The following is a 17543-nucleotide window of genomic DNA, read 5'->3' as shown; positions in this document are numbered from 1 at the left end:
AGTTTATTGATATTGGATCAAGATTTAGGAAGGCACTGTTTCTTAATTGAATAGACTAAATCATGAGAGCAACTGACAACTAACTTCAAAGGCTATGGGATGGTACAGATATCTGCAAGTTTACAGAGTTACAATATTTGGCAACAAAAACTACAACCATATTGCAATATGTGTACCATAGCTTCTTTTTATAAAACCTGTACTATGTATAGCAGTTACTGATTTATCCTATTTCTGTGTAGTCTTTTATTTGATCATTTTTTTAGATTTTCATTTTATTCTTATTATACTTTGGTTTATAATGAATTTATATCACGTTTTATATTGCCAATACTGTTAAACTTTTTATTGGGGTTTATTATTCATGTTGACATGCATTTGGTAGAAAAATCATATTGACATTGATATTGACAATAGAGGACAGAAACAAAAATCTTGCTCAGCAAACAGATCCAACGATGAGGTTGATACATTTTACCTTGTGTATGCATTTATTAGGAAATTGTCAATACAGTGTGGAAATGAATATTAAATCCTGGAACTGTTAATTACTCTTTGTTTCACAACAATGATATTATCTCTATTAATTACATAAGTCAACATAAAACAGTGTTTTTTAACAGAGAAGATGAAGAGTATGAAGAGAAGTAAGCTTTTGAGAAGTTGTTTACAGTTTAAATGATCTCTTGGTACAGTGTAGGTAGAGGAGTTCGACAAAACATTTCACTTTCTTTCCTTGACAGCTTTCAAACCCTGAGAAAGGCTCTTGCCTCGTAGACCTGCCAAAGATACTTCTGAGTAATAGAACTTGTGATTTTACAAAGTGTGTCAGTTCCTTGTGAAACTCACCCTCTTTGCAAATACACACGCCAGTTGATGTAATTGAAATGTTAATCTCCTCCTTTTGCCTAAATTCAAGCCATTTAAGCACCAGTTTCATCCGCCCTCTACAAGTCAACCATATTTGTTACATATAATTTAAGTAAAATTTAATTAACATTTTAAGTTCTCTGTATTCTTCATAAAATAAGACATCAAAGATTATAAAGCGGTTTAAAAATAACCTTTGGTTTTGATTTTTTAAAATGTGAACCAGTGAAGTTTGAACTTAACGCCATCCAGTGAATCATGACAATGTTCCAGTCAAAGAAAGGTGCAATCAGAACAGTGGGGTCAAAGTGAACTACATTGTAACTCCAGTGAAAATAAATAAGAAACATTATAAAAAAATCTAAACTGACTAAAAGTCTTACTTAAAAACTTACTTAGTCATAGCACAAACATTTAAAGCACAAACAGGTCAACCTTATCATCTAGATGCTGTAGCAATTTGCATGTGTACATCCTGTCCCGTCCATCGGAGTCTCCATGGTTAGACAGGCTCAGGAATGCCATCCTTCCAGTTGTGGCTGCCAGCTGCACACGATGAGTGTCACAGCAACAGCACTCTGAAACTGTCCGGGAACACTGTGATCCCTGGTGATGAAGTCCCCACCCACTCCTCAGATGGCATCTGCAAGCCAACACATGAGCACACCCGGCTATGTCCTATCGAGTGGGTGACAACTTGCTGAGGGGCCCAGGGAGTTCATTACCGACTGTACGCCCCCCACACAGGGTCTGACCCCCATTCCCTTTTAAACACATAGGTTATTGGTGGCTCCCAGCTGCATTGGAAAATGGCCAGGCATTTCTCAATGTTCATGTATAACTAGGTCACTTATGCAGGCACGTGTTGCTCTCTGGGGAGAGAGTGTGTGTTCAAGCCTATACTGTTATTAGAAGTGACACCTAGCTGCAGCCTCGGAAAAATCAATACGTATTTTCACATGGATCAACACACCGAAAACCACGTGTGCACTACCACATGTCTCTAGGGATGTTTTTTTTTTGTTTTTTTTAAAAGGATTCATAGTAAGTTTATTCCGACAGGAAATAAAAACTTGTATAATCCAGTTGTTTTTCTTAAAGCTCCATCAGTGTCCACTGAGGTGAGAATTCTTCATCATAAAGTGCCTTTTCATCATCTTCTCAGTTTCCATAGAAACATTACATTTATCCTATTTAGTATCCAGAAAGAGGACGGGACCGTCTTGGAAACCAACAACTAAAAAACATAAAAAGTTTTTAAAAGGAGTGTCCCATGAGCTCAGTTCAGCTTCCAGGTGCAGAATCTGTAGACACCAGATTCCTCTTCGTGTATCGTCCCAGACTCGACGTGACCGTCAGCGGTTTCTTCTGGCTTTTACTGAACTGGCGCAAAACTAAGTCAAAGTTTGCCGCTGTGGACATAGCATAGAAGACGTTTGCCTTGTCTGGTATGAGCAACTCTGCAAAGAATAAAAACACAGAATAAAATGTCAGAATGGATGTTTTTCAGCATTATTTGTAGAATTCTTTCAAAAGGTTGATATTTTGTTGTTCCGACCTTTTTCCTGGGAGATGACCTGCGACAGCGAGAAGTCCTGCCAGTTCATGTGCTCGAGGTGATGTTTCTCCAGTGCTCTTTGAATCACATGTGCAGTTTTGTCCTGGCTGGTCAACTATGGAAGACATAGAATGTTTGTTTACACACTTAAAGAAGAAGAAACTTTTTTAAAAGAAGGTCAAATGCAAACCTACAGATTGCACATTTAAAAGGAACTAAAACAATGACGTACAGAGAGTAGACAGTCGTAGAATAAGTATTTGGATTCTTATATTAACCTTCACTCAAAAACGTTTTTTGCTTCTTGTTATGTAACCTGGATTTTTGAGATTCTCTTTGCAGAATGTTGTATGTGCAGAGTTTGACACTAGAAAACTTTTTACACATTTACCTGCTTACGGTAAAAAGCCTTCTCGGCTCACCATAAATCTGAGTTCAACATGTGTTTCTGGAAGAATGATTTGTGACATCACAACTAGTTGAAGAGCCTATCACTGAGAGAAGGCAACTTAAAAATGTAATGTGGAAAAAGTCTTCAGTGCACATAAACAAAGAAGAAACATTTAAGTCTAGTAAATTTTCCAAGTAGATCATTCCTAAATGTCTTAGGATCTTTCTGAATGGAATCTTTTAATTAAAGTAGCACTACCACACTGTAACAATCCTGTTTTTTTTTTTACATTTAGTTGATTAATTGCTTGGTCAATTGGACAGAAAAATAATCTGTAAAAATTTGTAAAACTTTGGATTTAAGAATGTTGTCTGGTCAAAAAAGCCATTTGACACCTTTGACTCTGAAATGAGCACAAATTTGAACAACTTTTTTAAATTACGGAGCCTAAATTAGGGGAAACATTTGATGAACAAACTGGCACAATATATGGCTAAGAAAATACTCTGAAATGCTCCCTGTGAGTGGTCTACTATAGGGTAGCAGAGATTGTATTTTTGTCGATATTTTCCACCAAATTTTTGCCCATTGCGTGAGCAGAATCCTTAATATATGCACATACACACATCAAGTCCCTTCTGTAGTGGTATTAAGGTGGTATTACCCCATTATATATCATGTAAATCATCATATGTTGTGATTATAAAATCTTAATTTGTAAAATAATAACTACAGCTGCCAGGTTAATACAGTTGATGGGTAAATAACACCAAGTAGAGCAGCTTTTAAATCATACCTTGAGGACAAACTCACCATGATACTTTTGTACATATTGCCGTTGTTGTGGCCCAGGTCCACGTTCACACGCACTATACAGGAGTCGTCCACCTGGCGGTTATACACCGGCAGGGAGGTCATGGACACGGAGCGTTTGTGGTGGGAGGCTGCAGCAAGCTTCGACCGAGCGCTGCCACAGTGATCTGCCGGGCTGTTGGAGGAGGAGCTGGAAGGAGTTGAGGAGTTCGGGGAGGAAGCCGGGGAGGAGAAGGGGGTGGAGGAGGAAGAAGAGGAGGACGAGGAGGAAGAGAAGGCCTCGGACACGTTGTTGCAGGAGCTGTGAAAGGTCTGCAGGGAGGACAAAAACAATAGATTATTGATTAGCAGTCATAGCCATTGTCCATGCTTCAGGATTGATTGTTCTGCTATTGAGCAATGGTGCAGCAGTGAGAGCGGGCACACTGTAACACACCCTACTCCAGCCCAGCTGAGGGCTCAATTAAAACTTCACTTGTTGAGGGCTTGCGCTGGTTTCGATGGCCCTTTAAAAAGGATCTTCTGTGAAGGAGGATTATGCAACTCTCCCAGCTTTAAATAATAGTATTTGCACATATTCCTCAACAAAAGTACTGTAGGGACTTGTTTTGTTGTTTGAAATGGGGTGTTTTTTTGTGAAGTGGAAATAGAAGAGGTTTTCCTGAACACAGAGACTCATTGGATATGGGCACATCATGACTCAGCTTTAACAAAGACGCCTCTGTTGGCACAACTGAGGACAAAGGATCGACAGAAAACAAGGCTGTGAGACAATGAGGCAGATACACACAAACACAGACACACAAAGCGGGTTACCTGCAGTCTGATGGAAAAGGTCGAGTTTGGGGAGGAGAGATCCTCCATCTCAGACGCACTGGATCCAGAAGATGAAACACTAATCTGGTCAGCAGGGATATTTTTAGATCCATTGCTCACTGCCAACAGACTGAAGACAGATTCAATTTAAGCTTGTATCAACAAAACACCAACAAAAACTCATTATTATACTATAATAATTATGCTGTTATGTATAATCATATACATAGAACAAAACCAGTCTCAAACATTGACTCCTCTAATGCTGTGGCAGAAAAGGGGCTTACAAAATGCTTTGTTTGTTACCCACTATGACCTCATTGTTTGTGTATTGTGTGCATGTCTGTGTGTATCGTAAAATATGCATGTACTGTGTGTTTGAATACTCAAATGAGACTGCAGCAATGATACTCACGAGGAGAGCTTCTTTGTTAGAGTGCGATGGCTCCATGCAGTCGGAGAGCACAAGTCCACCGGAGGCTCCAGCTGCTTTGACAGTTCATAGCTGCAACAGAAACAAAAATGAGTACTGCAGTCCACTATGACCGTCTAAATGCATTTACTCTTTAAAGGTCTTATGGAGCACAACTTTAGTTGCTTGTCATATTTTCTTCACCTTTTTTGCATCACTTGTGTGTATTTTTTGTAGTTTGCGTTAAAAGAGGGGGTATTATACTCTTTCACATTTTAAGACATATCATTTTACAATGTTGGTTGTCCATACTAAACATGGGTGAAGTTTCAAATCTGTAGGTAAAAGTATGTTGGCGTAATCCCAAGGCTTTTCAGCTCAGTCTGCAGGCTGCTGTGAACGCCAGGTTTCACACAGTTTTTTCTACACGCCGCACTCAAGCTGGCCAATCAGATGAAAGTGGGTTTGTAGGGGCGGGGTTTCTTAAAAGGGACAGAGCTGACAGAGTCGTTTCAGGCAGAGGTTGTATGATGAGTTTTTTTTAACTGTAAATTATGCTCAGCTACTCCAAAGGTATCAAACTGAAATATGAAGCTTGAAATTAGCATAATACCCCCCCTCCCCCTAACAGAAATCACCCCTATCTGCTATTTAAAATAAAAATACATCAAACAATAAAGATTTTATGAACGTTGTATAGCATCAGCTGCATCATCAACAGAGATAAATTCCATGAATATGTAACTAATTAGTACATTAAAAGTGTCAAAGAAGCGGTTTCTTTGCGACATGGCTGCGATAGTTACAGGGTTACACCCTTCTCACAACTGATAAAAAGATCTGACTTACTAACCTGATGCCATAACTCAGTATGATAGGGCATTTTAATCAGTTATACTGCACCTAATGACATACATTTAAGAGGAACATTATTGTAGCAACACACCTTTATTTGTCCACATAGAGAATGACCTCTTAAATGATGGGAGAAGAATTTTTACACTGCATATTTCAGATTATGTAACTAAATGTTTATAGGGCATTCAGCAGACTTTCCTCTGCGTGTAATCCAGTGACAGATGTGTTATGTGAAGGGGTTAATAAAACTTTATTAAGCTCACCTCTCCTGGTCAGTAAGCAGTTTGTGTCCCTGCAGCCAGGAAGCGATTCTGGGGTGATGGGGCAGGTTGTACTGGGAACAGGATGACTGCAGCACACGGATCTGTGACAGAACCTCAAACTCCTGTAGGGAGGGAAAAAGGTCTGAGGATAAACAGAGTGACAGACTGCAGAATGTCCTGACAGCTGACATCTGTGTGGTTGCATAATTGTTGGTATTTCCAACAGCAACACAGCTGTAGGAAAGTGTTCCTAAAGAGGTATGTAAATATTTATAAAGGATAACAAAAGGTCGGCTGCTTTTAGCATGACATAATGTACTAAAAAACAAGGGTCAGAAAATATCCCACTCTGTTTACTTTGACACTGCAAATACACTTTTCACGCTCAACCACGTAAGTATGTACTGCAGTGCTGACAGAATGTTATGAGGACTCTTTGTATTTGGTTCCTGACAACTAAGAATAAAACAGAATAAATAAAGGAGAATACATAAAAGATGAGAAAGAGGAACAACTTACCCTCCTCCTCTTCTCAAAGTTTATGAGCCCGCCCTGAGAAAAGAATGAAGCGTTAGGAAGGTACTTTTTTATTGCATTTATTTACAGGACTTTATTAATGCATATATCACTGAAGAAGTGGCTTAAGATAAAAGAAAGACATTACAGTTATATTATATCGGAACATCCCTTATTCAGCATGCAAGCTGTACATCAATTAATACGTATTTTGTAGTTTTAAGGGGAGATATGAATTTTAAGTTTGCATCAATGTTTTTTGTTTGACATGTCTAATTGACTTATAACCTACATCTGGATTAGGAATATGTTTTTTCAATAGTAGATAGAGATGCAATTTCTGTTAGCTTTTAGGATATCAAAACATCTACAGAATGGAGATAAAAACCGAAGTAACTTTTTACACAGCTAAAGGCAACTAAGCTAGCAGATGGGATAGCAGCAGTTAGCATTCACTAAATCTAAAACTGTATCTTTATAAAGAGTTTTTTCTTTAAGTCTGAATTATTTTTTTTATCAATTTCAATTGATAATGAATTTTTTTTTTATCAATTTCAATGAACTATCACATTGATCATTTTTTTTAATTTCACATAAGTCAATAATGATGGATGACTACACTTTACTCCTGCTACTTTAGCTTAGCGAACTCAGCAACTACCTACCATCTTAGCTGAAACTCAATTTGAATTAATCAATTTGGTCAGGTTAAACAACCAGTGGATAACATTTTTTAACATTAAAATTCACATGATGAATTGTGGTGTTGAAAGAGGAAGTCAATTTTTCTCTAAATTAAAAATGGCACAGCAAAATCTACTTAAAGGAACAAAATGTAAAATAAACAAATAAATGTAAACAATTTTTGGGACATGTAAACATAACTTTATAGAGCTGTTAAAGATGAGGCTAATTGTAAAGACTTGTTGCAATGTGTTGCAATTTTAAACTATTATTAAACTATAACATTTTTAAACTTTATAAGAGAATGTCAAAAGTACAACAAGTACAATTTTGAATAACTTTTACTGACGTGTAGTACTTAAGTATATTTACTTGGTTACAATCCACCAAGAAAATTGCAAATTATTATATATCATAATGGTCTCATATGTACCCTCTTGCATTCTAAATAGTCTACCCAAAGGGCATAAAACAAGGGGTTACGACCAGTTTACAAGATAAGCATTCATGAGCAGAAAATCAACACTGGATAGATGGGTAGACTGCTCAACAAGGTGAAGTGTTCCCCACTAATGTCCTGGAGTAAAAAATATAACATGATGATGTATTTAACCGTACAGTATGTACTGAGCCATTAAATATATATAATGTTAAATATGTCCTGAGGAACTGTTTCTCATGTTATATATAGATATACATTATGTACCTCCATGGTGTCTGGCAGAGCCGTGTCCAGCATGGTGAGGACTGTCAGGTACGTGCCAAGGTAAGGAACCACTCCATTGGAGGTACTCTGCAGAAAGACATGCAAGCACACTGTCCATTAGGCTCACAGCAGCAGTTTCGCTGTGTCACTGTATATTTATGTGTTTTAAATACAGTCATTAGCTTTTCTGGGTTGGGATCGAACAGTATTCAAACGGCAAGTCCCGGTTAGCAGCACTGTGGGTTCATGTTACAGCCCAGGAGAATGTGCATATGACTCATAAAAAGACCCTGGTCTGGTCTATTATTACTGTCCTATAATCCTGGTGATCTGAGGCCATTTGAAACTTGTTACACAGAGCGAGGTTAAAGATAGGTTTGGGTCTCTGCCATGCCAAAGATACTCCACCCACACCGAGTGAAATCAGCTCTCTTGTGGCATTGGGTGTTATACAATATGAAAGGGACTAAACTAAACCCTGCATTAGGTAAAATGACTCCTAGATGATATCACATGACAGAAGGATCATATTTAACAATATAACTGGCATTTGGTGTGGCAGAACATCAAGGTTGCCGTTTAGTGTTATTAGCCGAACACTTGGTGATATATGGCACTGGGCTTCTTCTTATGTCGTCACTCATTTCCCATCCTGGGGTATTGCTTACCATCTGTCTGGGGACTGGACTCCGCTTGGATATCTTTGGAGAAATGTCGTACACAGGTGCTTGGCCTCTGTCCTGTAAAAGTAGGTCAGACAAGCCATGTTCAGTTGGAAGTTATAGATAAATCAATCGACTTTTTGTATAAAGTTATGATGGTTTTTCCTCTTCAGAATTAATGTGTGTTTCTGTGTATGAACCCTTAACTGTAAGCATGCAGAAGGGCACATAAAGTGGGCTTTAATAAACAACGTTAGCAAATGGTTAACTGTTCTTCAATACAAGAAGAATATTTATGATACATTAACTTGGACATCCTGTTTAATAATTATCTTGTGAAAGGGCCACTTCCAGTCCTTCTCTCTAAGTGTTTACATGCAATATCTGTCTAAAAGTACAGTGATAAAGGACTTTGTATGAGTGATTGCGTTTTCATTGTAGTTGTATTTAGATGCTGCCTTTGATCAATGTAAAGTGAAAAGAACAGGAACAAGTAAACAAATGTTGGGAATTTAACATTTAAATGTTATTGTGAAGCAACAAATAGTAGTGCAGGTGACTTTGTTGTTGTTGTTAGCAGAGAGTACTTGTCTTTTGATGATCTATTGACTTTAGAGTCCTTTCACTTTAACTAGCCTCAGTCTCAACAAGCCTCCTCTGACGCAGTTGCCTAAAGGAGACTACATAAAAGAAAAAAGGGAACATTCTGTGCTTGAGGCCTCTAGTTTACCATTAACACTGTGTTAAACGTTTAACTAAAAGATGAATGTTTTTAATGATTAAAAAGAGAAATATATGTACTTTGAGTGCAAAAAAGATAATCATTTCCAAACATGTTTAAATCTAGTGTTTATAACAAATTATGTTTGCAGTTGCACTCTTTTCTTTTTTAAAAATCTTTATCTTTCAATCCAGTATTTGGTCAAGATCACTGTTCAGTTCAGACCAGTTAAGGCTTTTTTACCCCCCCCCCCCTCAAATTGTCTGAAAGCATGCAACAGCTGCAGCTGGTTGACCTGTTTGCAATGGTAAACATTAACCCTTAGAAGCATGCGAAGGTCAAAGATGAACTAAGAGCATTTCATTTCTTATGGAATGTTATCCAAAAAGTTCCTCCTTTATCAGTTATTTTTCTCAGGTTAATAACATTACAGTTTTAATACACAGCGAGACACACAGCGAGTTACATTTGACACACATTTAATATCTTAATCTACTTTTCACCTCAGAAAAAGTGATAGGCTACTCTTTAATTAATTTCTGGTTTCTATAAAATGCCTTTTTACCTAAAAGCTAAGAAACTTTGCTAGCTAACATAACCGTAGATGTCGATGATCTGTTGCCATAAAGAAGCTTAGTAACATTAGTCTAACTAGCAAAGTATTAAAACTAGTATTAAACTAAAGAAGCTAACTAACATTACTTTAGTTGTTTGAATTAATTGTTGCCATAACCAAGGAATTTAGAAACACTAGCTTAATTAGCTAAGTATAACTTAAAGAGAGACTGTACAATTACTCTAAATTATTATTTCTTAATCCGATGAAATTACTCTACTTTATAAGCAACATTAGTTTGTAGTTGGAGGTAGTAATGCTAGCTTAGTAGCTAAGTAGCATGACCTAGAAACGTCAACTTAATAATTGCAAGTTTGAACATTCAAAGATGAAACGATAAAAAAAATATTAGAAAGGTTGAAATATGCTTTTGTGGAATGCAAATTAAAATGTTGAGCCGCTAAGGGTAAAAAGTCATTCAAATAACCTTTCCATTTAAATGTTAACACTATACACAGAAGTAAATCTAGCCTGTGCATGCAGCAAAAGTTTCCTTCTAACCTCCACCAGAAGCTCTCTGTTGGTCAGAACACAGTTCTCATCAGGGAAGGTTTCCACGAGGAGATCAAAGGTGGCCATGCTATCCCTACAGGAAGGAGCCGAGACAACATGTAGTAAATGTGCAGACATTTTGCCAGATACAATAATTAACAAATTTTACACAACAGCTGATGTTAAAATGTGACATGTCACAACTTGTTCTGTCTATTATGTAAATGTTTGGTCATGGACCAACATAAGTCATGCTTCAGTTATACTTAACATTATAATAGTTTACTACAGTGTTCATAAAAGTGGATATGGGTCAACCAAAAGAGAGACATTTGCTGACTTGCTGCATTTACACGAAAATGCCCTTGAAAAGGGTGCAATGGCCTCATTAAAAGATGATTATGTAGAACACAATATAAACATGACAATAGACACGTACAAAAGCTTTGGCCTTTGAGATTACTATAACACGACTTTACCTGCTAACAGCAGCCCAGGTCTTTCTCAGCCTGTATACTGCATTAGACTGCAGGGCTGACAGGATCGCCTTGAGAGAGGAGAAGTTCTTCAGTAGACGACAGTCCTGCAGAAGAAAGAAGTTGCATACCTTAGATTCACTAACTTTCAAATCAAATATTCCACTAACAAGGCCTGACCTGTTGACTGACCTGTGCTACTCTGATCCACTTCTCTATGATGCGGGCCCGTTGAGCTGGTGTAGTGGGAGTCCGGCGAGAGGAAGGGGGACTGAAGGTGGCATCAGGCAGCCGGCAGAGCAGCGACATGATGACATGGTTGGTAATGGCGTTGAACTGTGCAATGGTGGTTCGGATGGTGGGAGACATGTTTGCCTTTTTGTCTCTTTGCGACCACATGCAGCCCAGACATTGGTAGGGCACAACTTTGGCAAATAGAGCCTGAATACACATGAAAACCAATCATCAGCCTTCAATCATCAATGTTAAACAAAAGAAATTTGGAACATAAAACAGATCCTCTAACATACAGAGTCCATTCGAGTGAGCTGTTCGGCAATGGCTGCAGCTGAGAAATCCATGATGCCACCTTGATCCAGAGAGTTATCACATCCTGAATCCTCATCACCAGAACCCTCCTCGACATGCTCCTTGACAGGACTGATATTTGTCTCAGCTTTAAAAAAAAAAAAAAAAAAGACAGAGTAGGAATTAAGTAAACAGTGAGGATTGCCAAGGGATTCCATGAGGGTATGGTAGATGTAAAAAGGACTTATCCCTTTTTATCATAGTATGTGTTGGAGAATCACCTTCATTCTGAAACTTCTTGAGCAAGTCATCAGCTTGCCCAGCCAAAGAGCAAAAGTTGGGCAGGCAGCGAATTTTGTCATAAACTGCAGAGCTGATTCTCAGGTGATCCAACAGCAGCCTAAGTGATGGGTGCAGAGGAGGGTCCCTAAAGTCCTCACTGTACTCATCCAACCATGTCTGGACAAAGGCCAACAGAGGGCTGAGGGGGCAGTGGAAGAATCATCAAGGTTTAACAAGCAACAGTGACATAAGAAATGAACCAGCAAAGGTTCCGTTTTATGTAATTAATCAACCTTTATTCAGAATTCTTAACTAAAAGGTAATCCACTTACCTCCTGTAGCATTCACTGTTGTCAAGATCTGAGGCAGCACTGTCTCTACAGGGAAAAAACAACATGGACAAAATCATGCACCACTCTCTTAAGGCTGTTTTTTGTATATTTGTCCTTTCATTTTAATAAAATATTTAATTATTGTTTGCTCCCGCAGCTCACCTGACCCTTAAATCATGCCAACCACAGTCTAAAACTGCTCTGTGCATAATTGTTGTTGTTGAAAGCTTCAAGATAATGAGCACCTGCTAGGTACTTGTTATTACATCAAAGCTGGCAGGAGATGGCTGCTTTGTCAGGGAAACGATGTAAAAAAGATCCATACGCAACATGGTGACTTTGCATCTGCAAAAACCCAGAATCAAGCACATAAAACAGGCTCTTTGCCTGCAGCTCTTCGTCGTATTTAAAATAACCTTGTACCTTCTAATCAGGGGCAGATAAACCATGCTAATATGTTAGCATTTGCAGGAGCTAAAAGAGAAACACAAAGCCCAAGCCGAGATTGACATTTTGAAAACACATTTACTCACTTTCTTGAGGAGAGTTTATTTAGTAATTTGATACCACTCTCAGGTCAAAACACTAAGCTAACCGTCTCGATGTTAGCATATTATGGTACTAGAATGTCTAGCTGTCTCAAACCCGTTTCTATTTGCTAAATTAAGATTTTGTTGTATGTTTAAAACATACAAAGGCCTAAAGTAAAATGTAAAACTATTCCTTGGCCGGACACAGGAAATAAAACCACAGAACTAAAAGTAAAACCAAGTGTTGTTTTTTCACAGCTACATTCAGATGCATTGTTAGCCTAGCTTAGTGTTAACACTAAGTGTAGCCTTTTACACTTCAGTTTAAGTAGCCTACTGATAAACAAATGAGACATAATGTGCCTTTGGTACCTTGAGACAGAGCCAGGCTTGCTCCTTTGTGCTTGCTGTAGCTTTAAGTAACCAGAGTACCACACAGAATGAGTGCTATCAAGCTTGTTATGTCCCTCTCGGTAAGAAGGCTTTAAGTAAGATAGCCAATAGGTAGTGTATTTTACCAAATTTCAAACTGTTACATAAAAAAAAAAAAAGGGCAAAACCAGGAAAAAAGTGGCAAAAAAGTACCTCTGGAAGACCATCTCTATGAGCTTTGATGTTCCAGTAAAGGTTCTGTATGTGGAGAGGAAGATCCTGCCATAGTCCTGTTCCTGGCAGCAGGGGTCGAGGAGGTGATTCACAAGGATATCCAGGGAAGCAGCCTTCAGACGCCGCACCTTGCAGGTTCGGTAGTGGACGAAAGCGCAGCATGGACTCGTCTCACCAGGGTTCGGAGAGGAGGGGACAGGCTCCCGACGCAGAGTGACCCCATACACTGCGCCGCCTTCAAACTCCTCACCCCATTCCTGCACTGGGTTCTGGGGAAGGTAAAGGAGGGGAAAAAAATGTTTACACCAATGCTCACACTGAGGGAATGGATACCAACCAACGCCCTGTTTGTGTTTAAAAAAAATAATACAGGTATGGGTGTCACACACACACACACACACACACACACACACACACACACACACACACACACACACACACACACACACACACACACACACACACACACACACACACACACACACACACACACACACACACACACACACACACACACACACACACACACACACAGTAAAGTAAAGGTCAGTCTGGCCACCAACCAACGCTCTGCTTATGTCTAAAAATAAATACAGTATGGGTCAAAAACAAATATTGCTAGTTATGGTACTGGTCACAACAGAAGGGTTAGCCTGGGCCTTCAAGGAGGTAAGAATAGCTGCAAGCCTCAATGTCTCAACAACCAGATGAATCTACACTCACACAAACAATTGGCACAACACCACAAAGACTGATAATGATCCCATATGAGTCAAAACAACCACGTAATAGTGCTTAACCATCATTGCAAACCAAAGATTACTGCACAAACAGGTTAGTGTGTAATGTTGATAATTATCAGATGGTCATCCATTCCACATGCTGGTTTTAGACAGTACTTAGTCTCATTTTAAAAATATCCCCTGCCACACAGCAACCTGAAATTTCCCAAAAGGAAGGAAGGTAGGTTAAAACAAATGTTTATGGACAAATACAGGATTATCAAAAGGTTAGCACCTTGAATAGTACATTCAAGCTAAATTCCAAACATATGCAAAACACTGGCTAAATGTCAGAGAGCTCCCAGTTTCCCCGATGACCAATGAAAGACAACCTTTGACGACTGTAGGCGGTTAGTAAAGCACAAGTGACGTGATTTGTGTGAATTTGATCAAACATTGTGGCTCTTCATTACAAATACAGACATGAGGTCAGGCCTTGTTTGATCTGAGCCAGAGATATTTATCACTGTTTGAGCGAGTGCTTTTCAAGTAGGCTCAATAGCACTTGATACTAACAGGACTCATCAAATGTGAATACTGAGCAAGACAAAAGCTGTCATACATAATGAAAAAGCCCAAAAGGTGGGGCGCCGGTTTTGCTTAGTGGCTGAGGTGGACGCCCATGTACAGAGGCCCAGCCCAGAGGTCATCATCCCTACTCTCTCTTCAAATAATTCTGACTCTTTCCAAGGTCCTATCAGCTAAAGGCCCAAAGAGCTACCAAAACAAATGCAATTTATATTTTGATGTTATAAATGTCACCAATGCGTTACAAGGTTTTCTCTTTGAAATCTGTTTACAACTTTGGTCTTTGTAATTTATCTCTCATAACAAAATAAAATCAAAACCACATCTACCTCATCATCAAACACGTAATTACTGTGGCCTTTGTGTCCACATTTATCCTTACAGAAAGTTCAGTAGATTAAACATCACCAGTCTTTTAAACCAGATACCACAAGATATGCTGTAAGAAAGTTATAGCTCCCCTTTTAATCCCCCATTAAAGGGACACTCGAGTGATTTGGTATAACACTTTGAAAAGGAGGGCAATGATGTTGGAGACACACAAAAACTAAGGCTGAGATATTCAGATTTTTTCCTTTCTCTAGTATCAATCAATCAATCAATCAATCAATCAATCAATCAAATTTTATTTGTATAGCGCCAAATAATAACCAGAGTTATCTCAAGATACTTTACAAAAAGAGCAGGTCTAGACCGACTCTTTGTTATGTTATTTAAAGAGAGGCCCACACATGAATCACCATGAGTAGCACTTAGCAATATTCGACACATTGGCAAGGAAAAACTTCCTTTTAACAGGCAGAAACCTCGAGCAGAACCAGACTCATGTTGAACAGCCATCTGCCTCGACTGGATGGGCCGAAAATGGGATAGAAGGAGATGCAGGATAGAGACAAGCAAAGAGAGCAACAAAAACATATGTTCTTGTTACAACAACAACATATGTCCTTGTTATGTGAACAACAGGTAATACATACTTATGGATACATACAGTATGAATGAAGTCCAAATCTGCTGGATACTACATTTCCCATACTGCACCTTGACAGCATCTTTAATTACACTTCCCCTGACTTGAAAAGAAACCTGGGTTTCAAGCTTTACGACCAAGTTTGGTACACAGGCTTTCTGGTTGAAACTATCAAATCATATGTCCCAAACCGCTGTCACCGTGATGACATCATCGGGGTTGTTTTCTCAGACTTCAGAATTCCCTAGACAGTATATAGATATTTTTAGAAGATGAGTAGTTCTAACCATAACAGCTAAACCAAACTTCATGTGTACAATTTGCGGGAGTGCTCCTTTGAGTGCCTAAGGCCTTACTTAGTGACATGGCTCAATAACATTTCTCACATGACTACTCTGAAAGCAGTCTATTTTACATGCAAATGCTTTACAAATGAAGAGGCCCTGAAAAGCACGTAGATTTTCGTCTGGGTCATAGCCTTTTCAATCTCAATCATTTTCAATCATTCTCTACAACTACTATTTTTAAATAGTATTTTGTGCTAACGTTTTTATGTCACAATCATTTGGGAACACAGCCGGCAATACTGACTCAATAGCCTACTTCAGAGGAGATGAAAGACAATTATTTAAATTCAGTGATCTACATGAAGATACCTGGATCCTCTTATGTAAATTATTATTTTAATTTCTTTTTGTGAAGGCAAATGTTTTTCTACAGGGCTGGCTAATGCTAACCTGTTTCACACAAACCCTATTGTTCCACATAGAAACCAGGATTGTTTGTTAGCTACACAGACAGGAAACTGTGCATTGTGTCCTACTGTAAGTCAGTGGCAGCGATGGTAGTACAAAGCACCACAAATTGCTTATTATCAGTCAGAATAATACTAGCCAAAGAGTTGATTAATAGTATTAAATGTGAAAATAGAAGTTGATCTTTTGTAGCCCCAGTTGTCGTGTTTCTCATTTCTAAGGAATACATTAAAAACAGTCAAAAATACATTAAAAGAGATTGAAGAAGTACTAACAGAAACCTCAAGAACCCTGAAAGATTGTCCAGATTGAATAACATGCTTTCAGTTGTGTCTTTTATTTCCTTATTCAACAAATATTTTTAGCTCAGATGCAACGTTTCCTTATTTTGTACAGCATGAACCAGATTTTTCCTTTAAACACCAGTGATTGTCAAGCTCGATAAAGCATTGTTTATTGTCTTATATAATGCAAACTTTGAGTTTTACATGGGAAGCACAAACTAAGACTGGTTCTTTTGCATTCTCAGTACAAACAGTATTTGGTCTGCAGATCCACATAGATACAGGCTCTTATGTAACTAAACTAGATCTGCTGTGGGACACATTTGATAGGCCTACAGAGATGAGACAATAAAAAATTGATTTGCATATTGGGATAAGTCTAAGCTCCAAGAGACTGGGACTTGTTGACCAAGTGATCAGTTTGCACATATTTCTAGGAACAAAATGTGTTTGCAATCTTTTAAAGAGAGTAAATCTGACATGCTTTGGTTGGCAATTCATCGATCAGTATTTTTTTGGCTCATACCAAACAATTGTCTTACCATTGTTAGCTCCCATTTGCCCATCTCGTCCAGTTGCCTAGGCAGTGTTGCTGTCCATCTTGACAGGAATTGTTGACTGAAAATCAACCTCCACCCGGCAGATCAGTAGTTTAAGGCTGCATCTTGATATAATAAATACGATTTTTTAAATGCTCTTGTTTGGGACTACATTAGCGCGCCGGTAATACAATACAAGGTCGAGTTTCAGTGTACACTGTTCGCTACATTTTCTGCCTGCATACGAACGCTGCTCCCATGTGACGGTGTCACCTACAGAGCGAAAAAGATCTAAAGTGTTCCGACTTGTTCGCTCCACCGGAGCTCCTCGACAGGTTTCCTAAGCGGCTGTGGACAGTGTGACTGAAACTCACCAGGCTTTATAGTGGGAGGCAACTCTGCAAGTGTTGCCTGTAGGAGGAGTGAGAGGAGGTGTGTCCGCCTGTGAGTGTGGATGTGTTTATGGGGTACCAGGATCTTAGAGCCCCCCTGAAAAATGCTGAGTACCCCCTAAGCTTGTTTAGTGCTTAGTAGTTAGGCAGTAGTCATTTTT

General features: G+C 38.7%; 1 protein-coding gene across 1 annotated transcript; it reads right to left on the bottom strand.

The window, feature by feature from the left end:
- Positions 1-313: 313 nt before the first annotated feature.
- On the bottom strand, positions 314-17332 carry LOC138602726 (ral guanine nucleotide dissociation stimulator-like 1). The gene is made up of 17 exons (XM_069674283.1): positions 16994-17332; positions 13112-13401; positions 11997-12041; positions 11664-11863; positions 11385-11530; positions 11047-11295; positions 10858-10961; positions 10388-10472; positions 8556-8627; positions 7888-7974; positions 6501-6533; positions 5982-6103; positions 4864-4953; positions 4449-4578; positions 3633-3944; positions 2429-2543; positions 314-2330 (listed from the first exon to the last, which is right to left on the bottom strand). The coding sequence occupies exons 1-17, from the start codon at positions 17015-17017 to the stop codon at positions 2155-2157; spliced, it is 2280 nt and encodes a 759-aa protein (XP_069530384.1). The 5' UTR covers positions 17018-17332; the 3' UTR covers positions 314-2154.
- Between the last annotated feature and the right edge of the window lie 211 nt (positions 17333-17543).

Source organism: Semicossyphus pulcher, unplaced genomic scaffold (genome assembly GCF_022749685.1).
Source record: "Semicossyphus pulcher isolate SPU_LCO1_2020_fin unplaced genomic scaffold, fSemPul1.0.p SCAF_23, whole genome shotgun sequence".
NCBI lineage: Eukaryota > Metazoa > Chordata > Actinopteri > Labriformes > Labridae > Semicossyphus > Semicossyphus pulcher.
Note: the sequence above shows the minus strand (reverse complement) of the source record. Positions and strands in the feature narration are given on the sequence as shown.

Bases quoted from the DNA above. Each gene is read 5' to 3' on its own strand.
- LOC138602726 (XM_069674283.1), bottom strand. From the start codon at position 17,017: ATGGGCAAATGGGAGCTAACAATG. The intron at 6,104-6,500 runs GTAAGTTGTTCC...CCCTCCCTACAG, and splicing joins ACTTTGAGAAGAGGAGGAGG to GAGTTTGAGGTTCTGTCACA. The intron at 4,954-5,981 runs GTGAGCTTAATA...TTTCTGTTGCAG, and splicing joins CTGCTTACTGACCAGGAGAG to CTATGAACTGTCAAAGCAGC.